The sequence below is a fragment of the Neomonachus schauinslandi genome, chromosome 6 (genome assembly GCF_002201575.2).
Source record: "Neomonachus schauinslandi chromosome 6, ASM220157v2, whole genome shotgun sequence".
Classification (NCBI taxonomy): Eukaryota; Metazoa; Chordata; class Mammalia; order Carnivora; family Phocidae; genus Neomonachus; species Neomonachus schauinslandi.
The window spans coordinates 4,559,628-4,569,177 of NC_058408.1; the positions used below are offsets into that span (position 1 = coordinate 4,559,628).

At 63.9% G+C, this 9,550-nt stretch overlaps 1 protein-coding gene across 1 annotated transcript; it reads right to left on the bottom strand.

Annotated features, from left to right (window-relative positions):
• Window positions 1–2,023: 2,023 nt before the first annotated feature.
• Window positions 2,024–9,073, bottom strand: IGSF8 (immunoglobulin superfamily member 8). Its single transcript, XM_021681914.1, has 7 exons — window positions 8,807–9,073; window positions 5,404–5,781; window positions 4,259–4,720; window positions 3,487–3,894; window positions 2,855–3,268; window positions 2,418–2,548; window positions 2,024–2,276 (listed from the first exon to the last, which is right to left on the bottom strand). The coding sequence occupies exons 1-6, from the start codon at window positions 8,850–8,852 to the stop codon at window positions 2,433–2,435; spliced, it is 1,824 nt and encodes a 607-aa protein (XP_021537589.1). The 5' UTR covers window positions 8,853–9,073; the 3' UTR covers window positions 2,024–2,276; window positions 2,418–2,432.
• Between the last annotated feature and the right edge of the window lie 477 nt (window positions 9,074–9,550).

Consider the following 9,550-nt stretch of genomic DNA (forward strand, 5'->3'; position numbering starts at 1 on the left):
TGAGGAGAAGCTGAGGGTAGCTAAGGAATAGCTGAGAAGCTGAAGGGAAGCTGAGGAGGAGCTGAGGGGGAGCTGAAGAGAAGCTGAGGGGGAAGGAGGAGGAGCTGAGGAGGAGCTAAGGGGGAACTGAGAAACTGAGGAGGAACTGAGGAGTAGCTGAGGGGAAAGCTGAGGAACAGCTGGGGGTGGGGGAGCTGAGGAGAAGCAGAAGATTGTTGGGGGAGGAGACTGAACTATAAAGGGTGGACTATCATGAGTGGGAAAGGGGACCCTGAAACCCAGGCTGACGAGTTTAACTCTGGGCCTGAGAACTCACCCATCAGGGGAAATAGTGCAGTGATAAGCTGGAGATGGTGTTTGGGAAAGATGAATAGGCAAGACAAGGAAACCGAAGCAGTCAGGAGTCCTCGAGGGGGCTCCTGGGCAGGGGTTGGGGGCTGGAGCAGGAAGGGCAGCAGCGGCCCAAGACTGAATCCCTTGTGGGACTTAAGAGGCAGGACTGAATATGGGTGACACGCGAGGGAGAAGCAAGGAGGCCAAACATCTGGCTGCGTCTGTGGCCTGTTGTCTGCCCAGCCGGGCCAGCAGGCCCTGCAGACACTATTCCCGTCCTACCTCCGCCCCCTTCCTGGTCATCGGAATCACCAGGGGCAGCCCCCCAGGATGGTGAGGGGAGAGCAATGACAGGTTGGGATAGGACTGAGGCCAGCCTCAGGCCTCCTGGGAGGAAAGTGTTTGTCCAGGCAAGCGCGTATTCCCACAGCACTGGCCCAGCAGTGACCTCCACTTCTTGGTCCTGGCCACAGCCTGCTCCTGTCCTTTAAGAAAAGACTGAGCCCCTCGGGGGGGAAGCAGCCCTGTCTGCTCCATTCCAGGCTGGGAAGCCACGGTCCTGTGGGTCCCTGGGCCTCCTGAAAGCAGGAAAGGGGGTCAGAGGGAGCTGCCAGCATGGGTCCCCCCAGAGAAACATCTTTGCCTCATGTCACAGGGCTACCTGGGTCACCATCAGTCAAAGATGAGGTCACTGAACCCCGGCATTGGCTGTTCCCTCAAGAACAAATAGTGTGGGGCAGGGTCATTAGGCTTAATTCAGTGAAACAGGTGAGTCTGGACAGGAGGGGTGGTTGTTTGTATCCATGCCACTCAGTTACCGCTCAGGGCACCACTGGGTACAGTGCAAGGAGTCGGGAGCCCCGGAGTGTGCTCCTGACACTGTCACTAATTAGCTCTATGACTCTGGGCGAGGTACACCACTGCTCTGGGCCTCAGTTTCCCCTTCTGTAAAAAGAACACTTAGCGCACTAGTAACGCTCAATAAATGTTTAAATAACTGAATTAAAAGAGGTCAACTGGGTGCCCCTTAAGGTGCAGAGCAACTAAGAATTCTCAGATCAGAGAATCTTGAAGCAAAGACAAATTCAGGGGACCCCTGGGGCACTGGAGGGGAGGGGAGCCAAGACCTGGGGGGCGCATGCCGGCTGCGGGGGTGGGGACACCTAGGCAGGGGCTCTGTGGACACATAGGCCCTCCCCGACTGCTGTCCTCGCCGCCACCCCGGGGGGCCGTGCTCTGGGGCTTCTTTTCCCCGGCTGTCAGACAGAATAATGAAGATCAAGAGGAAAAACGCTGAGGCCCCAGGGCCTGGGAGGCGTCAGGTCCAAGAAGAGGAGGACCAAGAATGAGAAGGCAGAGTGGTGTGGGCAACTAGAAAAGGCCTCACCCAGAGGCCCCTGCCCTGGCTGGGAGAGGGGGCCGGGCTCAGTGAACTCACCCCCTCTCTGTGCTCCCCTCCCCGAGTAGAAGTCCCAACAGGGATTGGCAAGGCACCGACAGCTCGGGCAGCAGATGGGGCCCAGGTGTCCCCTCCTGGGTGGGTGGCACGGCCCACAGAGGCCAGATGGTGTTTGTGGTGGGAAGGGAGGCCTGGGTCATGCAAAATAGGTTGTCAAGCCCCCAAGAGCCGCCCTGCCACACACCTCAGCCCCAGGGCAGGGAAGACACGGCTAGCCCTGGATTTTATAAAACAAGTTTATTCACATTTTAGAAAAACTAATTCTAGGACAGGGAATGGCCTCCCTATGGGCTGGGCATGAGATCAAGAACAGAAGGCCAGAGGGAGGAGTCAGGAAGGAAGGAGTGGGGGGTGGGGGCCATGTCCCCCACCCTGGGTGGGGGAGGTCAAATAAATTAAAGGAAGGGGAACAGAGGGAGCGGGTAGCCAGGCAACCAGAGGCAGTCTTGGAGCTGGGCTGGCAGACAGTCGACACCTGCAAGAACTGGAGAGACAGTGTGGGTGCGCTGAGGACAAAGCCCCGACGTCTGCTCCTTCCCCAGCTGGGGTGGGGAGGGGCAGCTCACCTCAGGACGCCCGGCGGGGGTGGGGGGGAGAAGATGAGGTTGGGGTTCTTCTCTCTCACCTGCGCAGCGAGGGATCACCGTTTTCGCAGCCTCTTCATGAAGCAGCAGGTGATGGTGCCAAGGACGGTGGCGCCGGTGACTAGGGCGACCCCAGCACCCACCAGCAGGGGCACAAACAGGGTGTCCAGGGCTGGGTGAGAGTGGACGGCTCGGTTCAGCCTGGGGGCCTCCGCCCTGCACCTCCTGCCACACCTGTTCCCTGCGCCTTCTCTGTTGGGTTGTGGGCCCCACGTCCATTCACAGACAGCCCTCCCCTGCCCCTCGGCCCTGACTCCGGTCAGCAGGGATGCTGGGGCCGGAAAGGGCTGAAAGCGGGTGTCCAAGACTCTTGGTATGGAGTGATGTGGAGGAGAAGGGGGGACAGGAGCAGGAGAAGCACGTGGAAAGGGCAGAAGAAGGGCCCGGGCTGAATGGGGGGTGTGGAGGGATCACTCACCGTGCGTGTAGGGATACACCGTGACGGGCCCCGAGCGGGCACTGCCTGCCTGGTACCAGCTGTAGTCGGCGTGCTGCACCCAGGCGCTGGGGGCGCAGTGGTACACGCCTTCGTCCTCGGGCCCCAAGTCATGCAGCCGCAGCCGATGGCTTCGGGGCCCCACCAGCTCCACGCTGACAGGGCCTCCTCCAGGCCGGACCCCCAGCTCCGCCACACCGTCCTGGCCCACGCCGCCCACCAGCTGGGCAGGGCCAGAGCTCAGCTCCCCGTCCTTGGGCCGCTCCACCCACCAGCTGGCGGCCAGCCGCAGCCCTGGGGGGCCGCCCCGCACCGAGATGTTGCAGAGCAGGGAGGCCGTCTCCCCACGGTACACGGTGCCTCCCGCCAGCCACGCCACGGCCTCCAGCACCACGCCTGCAGAACAAGGACGTGGGGCCAGGGGGGCATGGGGTTAGGACCGCTGGCCAAGCAGCACCCCAGGGAGCTCAAGGGGCTCCCAGAATCCCGAAGAAGAGGAGTGGGAGAGAAGGGCGTGGTGGCAGCGGATGCGGAGGAAGAGAAGCCCAGAAACAGAAGGAAAAGGTTCCGCAAGCCCCGACCCCGGGAGAGGCCCCAGCCACCGCCCCCCTCACCTTCCTCCCGCACGTGCACGGGGAGCGGCCGGGAGCGGGCACTGGCTGCTTCTCGAAGCCGAGCCCCAGACCCTCGGACGTAGGCCTTGGCAAGGCAGCGGTAGGTGCCCGCATCACCGGGCCTGGCAGCCCCCAGCCGGAGGCGGTAGGTTCTGGACGCCACCTTCTCCATGGCAATGTGCCGGCCCTCGTAGCCAGGGCCCAGGCTGCCCACACCCTCTGTGTCCAGCTGGGCTACCAGGCGGCCAGGCCCCGGCGCCCCCGCGGGGGCCATCTCCCAGCCCACGGAGTAGGCGGCGTGGCGGCCCGGCGGGGGCAGGGCCCCTGACACGTTGCACAGCAGTTCCAAGGGTTCCCCTGGGCCGATCCGACGCTCCCCAGGCCCCACTGCCACTGCCAGCTGGCTGGCTGAAACACAGGACAGGGAAGGGGTGTCATGGAGGCGGGAGGGGGCACAGAGCATGACTGCCGCGCTGTAGTTCCTCCTCCCACTCCCCAGCAGCACCGCAAGGCGGCCCTCTGCCCCTCACGGGGTATGACCATCCCCACCACCCAGGGCCTCTCATCTCTCAGCCATGGCCCTCCGCTCTCCACACCCAACTTCTGAGCAGAGAGAACCCGCCAGGGGAGGGAAGGGACGCTAACAGGACCGGCTCCGTCGGGAAGATGGGCTCCCTGAAGTCAGGCAGTGACCATCGGTGCCCCCCTCGGCCACAGCCCCCCCCGAAATACCAGGGCTCCCAGCTCCCACCGTGGGGTGTGTGGCACTCACACAGCGTCTGCACGTCCACGTGGGCCAGGACCGCTCTCTTCTCCGCGATCTGGGCCCAGCTGCCATCGGGATCCTGAATCCACTCGGCCGCCGTGCAGTGGTAGGTGCCCGCGTCCTCCGCCTGGGCTCCCCCCACCACCATGCGGTACCGCTCAGCCCCCTCCTTGCTCAGCCGCAGCTCCCCTGCAGCCAGCCGCTCGGCATAGGGAGCCCCAGCCTCCACGGCCAAGTCCGGCCGGAGCCCCACCACTTCCTGCAGAGTGGCTCGCCCCACTGGCGCCTCGGGCACCGCTCTCCCGAAGGACACCGCCAGGTGTGTGTGTTCCTGCGTGCTGGTCCGCGCCACGCAGCCCAGGGCCAGCTCCTGCCCCTCGTGCACTGTCAGCCGGGGGGGCGACGTCGGGGCCTGGCGGCCTCGGGGCCCTGGGGGGGTAGCAGATACCTGCAGCGCATCTGGAAGAACTGCACAGAACAGCTGCAGTGAGGGAGGGCTGCGAGCTGGTGGCCCTCGTCACCCCTCCCTGTACACAAGCTGTTTCCCTAAATGGACCGCGGTTAGCTCCTACCGGGCAGCGTTCATCTTGTGTTATCTCTTCTGTGACCCAGTGGTGCCGGGCACACACCAGGCGCTCAATAAATGCTTGCAGAAGTTCACAGCCCAGCCCATCGCCTACTCACCCATATGTTTGGAACTAACCCCTGTCAGGACCACAGAAAAGTGGCTCTGTCTGCCTTCTCAGAAGACAAAGAAACAAAAGAGAGCAAGAATGTCACATGGTCTCACTCCTCCTACCCTACCTCTGCTTCGTCCCCCGCCACCCCCAGTTCTGCATCCCAGAGTCTCTAGGAACGGAGGCCCTTCACCCTAGCGGGCTCCCCCCAGCAGCGAATGCAGGGGACCGGCTCCCCCTTTCCCAGGAGGTAGCCCCACAGAAGAGGAAGGCCAATGGGCTGGAATGGAGAGATCTTGGTTAGAGTCCCGGACTGGCCCCTAACTTGTTGGGTGATTTTGTGCGAGCCACACAACCTCTCTGGGCCTCAGCTTCCTCAGCCACAAAACCTGAGGGGCGGTTAGGCAGGTCCCTCCAGGCCCTGACTTTGGGCCTTTCGGGCGCACGGGCCTGCGCCCACCCCAGGGCCAGTACCTCTGAGCTCCACCTTGCCGCTGTAGCTGCCCAGGTAACGGGCATCAGTGGAGGGCGTATAGCACTCATAAATGCCCGCATCCTGGGCCTGCAGGCGGGCAATCTTGAGCACCACGGCATCCCCCTGCAGACGCTGCACCTGCACCTCACCAGCTGCCACGCGGGGCCCGAAGACGGCATAAGAGAACCCGGTATCCCTGGTACTGACAATGCCCAGCGCAGCCTCGGGGGCCTCAGGCCTGTAGAAGAACCACTCGAAGTTCTGCTGGGCAGGACCCTCGTAGCTGCTCACATTGCAGGAGATGGAGATGGCCGTGCCAGCCACGCGGTACAGGGGCCCCTGGGGGACCAGCACCTCCCGGGCAAAGCACTGGACTCCTGTAGGGGAGGACAGGAGAAGTTGGAGTTGCCTGGGTCCCCACTGTATCCCCCGCTCCCAGCACCATTCTGGCTGCCTGCCCGATAAAGGAGAGCAAACCTGGGGAAGGTGGGGACCCAGTCGGGGCCCTGCCCTGGGGACAGGGAAGGATGCTGCTGGGAGGTAAGACACCTGGATCCCGAGTAGGTTATAGACCCGGCTTTGCCCCAGAACCCAGAAACATCCCATTTCTGGCAGGCCAGAAGTAAGGCACCTACTGGCAGAAAGAGGCCCATCTGCTCTGCCTCCTTGATTTCAGCTGTACCTTGATTGCCTCCCACATCTCCCCCTTCCCAGCCATCCTGGGCCCGGTCAGTGGGGCCTTCCAGCTAAGGGATTCTGAGGCCACATGGCCCTCTCCTTTGTTTGAGGGGAGTTGGCAAACTCTTGCACAGAAGGGCTGGTCGGCTCAGCTGTGTCACCTGGACCAGGGGACTCCAGACAATAGAGCCAGTGGCCCAAGCAGGACAGGGCACAGACCCAGCCAGTTCTCACCACACAATGCCCTCCCCCCTCCAGCTGTGCCATGAGCTCACTGCTGCTCCCACCCCACGGGGCTGCAGAGGCAGCTGAGCCTTATGGGGCAAGAACCAGCCTCTGCCCTGGCCTCTGGGGGCAGAAGGTCCCCACCCCTCCCCCCAGGGCCTGCCAATCTTCCTGGCTGGCCCAGCTGATGCACAGTGCCCCCATCCCAACTCCCTAACAAAAGCCTTCATTTGCATATGGTGTGCGTTCACTTACATAAGGTTTCCTCTGTTAAGAGATGCAAACCCCAGCTGTCCCTTCCCATCTTTCTCTCCTCAGAGAAGCCAAAATTCTCTTCTTCATCCTGCCCCAGCAGATACTCCTGAGACCCTCGGAAGGCCCTGCTTCTTCCTTCTCTCCTTCCACCCTTCCATAGCCCCACTGGATAAGATCCCAGAACTCCAGGCCATAGGAAGGAGGGCTGGGTCAGCCCCCTGCCTCCATTTTACAGATGAGAGATGTAAGGCAAGAGAAGTGTAATGTCTTGACCAAGATCCTACTATCCTTAGATGGCTTCCTCAGGCCCCGGCGGAGGGACAAAGCCAGGGAGGAAGATGGGAAACTCCCAGGGGAGGCCGGAGGGGACTGACCTCACCAACCAGAATGTCTGTCACTCCCAGGGGCATACCCAGGGCCTTTCTGCAGAGGCTGGAGGAAAACACGAAGTCTGTGGTCAAACTCTGTCCTCCAGCCCCTCCAAACATGCTTCCCTTGACCTTCCCACCTGAGCTGGGCTCTCAGCCCCTTCTTCCTGTAGCTGAGTCCAGGGAGGAGGGAGGCACCTGTGGTCGCTTGGTTAAAGCACATGCTGGGCCTCAGGAGGTTGGGTCCCAGCCACATCCTCATGCCCAGCTGCACTGACACATCTCTTCCTCTCCCAAGACAGTCTCCACTCTGACAGCAAGTGAGTGTGTGACTCAGGAGGGCCCTGCCCCAGGGCATTTCATAATCTAGGCGATGGTGGAGACAGATGAGCTGACACCTTTGGGCCTCCGAGCAAACTCTGCCCAGAAGGGCCCCCTCCCACCTTCCTGGCTCCAGAGCTGCTGATGCTTGGGGATCCCCATGGGAAAGTCGGCCAGCCAGGCTGCCCCAGGAAACCAGCTGCCAGGCAGCTCTCTCCCCAGCCAGAGAGGGGAGGTGGGGCAGAGACCTGCTTTGGAGTCAGACGGATCTGGGTTCAAATCCAAGCCCCAACGCTCACGAGATGGGCGCTCTGGAGCAAATCACCTCACCTTCCTCCTCTTCAGAATGAACCTAAGCGCCTGCACGCAGTGGGCACTCAGATCTCCGTGGGCTCTTCCATGTCTGCGCACCACACTCTCCCACCTCCCCTGGGCTCTTCCACTCCACGCTGCCCACTGGGGACAACCGGCTACCTGCTAGGCAACCGGGCCCCACAGCAACTTCCTCCTGCCTCCCACCCAGGGCCCCAAGGAGAGGCCTCGTTCTAGTTCCCCAGGGCCCAGGGACCTATGGAGCCGGGGGGAGGCTCTGCTTGGCGCTGCCCTGGAGCTCTGGTCTAGAAACAGGCCGCTGGGGTGACGTCAGCCTGTGCCTTGACGATGGCAGCTCCGAATCCGAGTGGCAAGGCCACCCCCACTCTGCACTCTTATTGCGAGGGCTTCAGTCTCCCAAACATCTGTACAGGCAGCCTGCTGTCTCGAAGCCATACTCCTCCCCGGACCAGCCCCGAAGGAACCCTCCAGTTCAGACCAGAAGCAGCTGCGCTGCCAGGTGCTCTCTCACGCATCCATGCAGCGGTGGCCAGAACACCTCACCAGGAACACCCACCCCCACAGACCCAAGGTGCTTGGAGATCCCAGCATCAGTCTCCACGGCGCGTGGTTTCTCCTGAGGCAGGGAGCGGGGAATAAGGGGGTGTGACGAGCACTAAGAGGCTACAGAGCCCAGTGCGACCTGGGAGAGGGAAAGTGGGCAAAGGGAGACCCGGCTCAGGGTGGAGATGGGGGTGACAAGGGGAACTGCCCCAAACCTCAGATGATGAGGTCTGGGGGGAGGGGAACCATCTGGGGAGACTGAACTTCAAAGATCACGGGCAGAACCGGCCCCTGGGCCTCCAGCCAACTCCGGGCAATTATGAAGACGGGCCAGCGCTGCCCACGCAGGGCGGGCAACCAGCGCTGGGCCTCAAGCTCAGTGTGAGGCAAAGGGAGTCGCAGCATTTGGGCGCAGCGACCCCAGGACCTGAGTATGCCGGCTGAGAAGTGGGGCTGGCCCGGCGGCCTGGAGGTGGCACCTCGGTGGGTCCTCACTGGGCCCCAGCCGGGGGCAGCCACTCAGGCCGCTGGGCGCTGAGCCCGGGGAGGGAGGCTCGAGGCGCCCCTGACGGAGTAGCGGGTGCTAGGGGCTCCGAAACGCTGGGGAGGGGGGCCGGGCTGGGCGCCAGGTGGCAGGCACCTGCCGGCGGGGTGGGGGCCGTGGCGGGGGCCGGCTTACCCAGCATTAGCAGCAGCAGCGGCGGCAAAGGACCGAGGGGGCCCATCCTGCGCGGCCGGCTTTGGGGAGGCTCCGGGGGTCGGCGCGGGCTCTGGGTGGACGAGGACTGGGGGGGCGCATGCCCGGGAAGGGGGCACGAAGCGGAGCAGCGAGGCGTGGGTGCACGGAGCCGAGGCGAGCGGCGCGGGAGCTTCCAAGTCCCCCCCTTCCCCCTTCTCTTCCTACCGCTTTCCCTCCTTCCGCAGCGACTCTGGAGACCGTTCGCGCCCCGCCCCAAGCCCCGCCCCGGCCCCGCCTGACCCTGGCCTCGCCCCTGGCGCCCCGGCTCCGCCCCGCCCCGATCTCGGTCCCCGCCCCGCCCCAACCCCCCCAACCCCCGGACGCCGGACCCACAGCGACCTCTGTTCTGTCTCCGCCCCGCTCCCCGACCCCGGACCCGCTCAGACCCCGGGCCCCGGGCCCCGGGCCCCGGATCCCGGATCCGATCTGACTCCGGCCCCCGGCCCCGACCCGCTCCGACCCCGGCCCTGCCCCGACTCCAGACCCCGGCCCTGCTCCGCCCACCTCGGTCCGGGCTCCGCCCCAACTCCGGCTTCAGCCCCGCCCCAACCCCGGACCCCGGCCACGACCCGCCCCAACCTCGGTCCCGGCTCCGCCCCTACCCCGGCCGACGCAAAGGGGCGGCACCTGGGCTCCGCCAAACCCCTACCCAGCCCCCCACCCCCACCCTGCACCTGCCGGCCT

What these genes read in the sequence shown, in the direction of transcription:
- IGSF8 (XM_021681914.1), bottom strand. Translation starts at nt 8,852, where the DNA reads ATGGGCCCCCTCGGTCCTTTGCCGCCGCTGCTGCTGCTAATGCTGG. An exon ending in GCTGCTGCTGCTAATGCTGG is followed by an intron (nt 5,782 to 8,806) that starts GTAAGCCGGCCC and finishes CCTCCCCTACAG; the next exon opens with GAGTCCAGTGCTTTGCCCGG. An exon ending in CGTGGACGTGCAGACGCTGT is followed by an intron (nt 3,895 to 4,258) that starts GTGAGTGCCACA and finishes CCTGTGTTTCAG; the next exon opens with CCAGCCAGCTGGCAGTGGCA.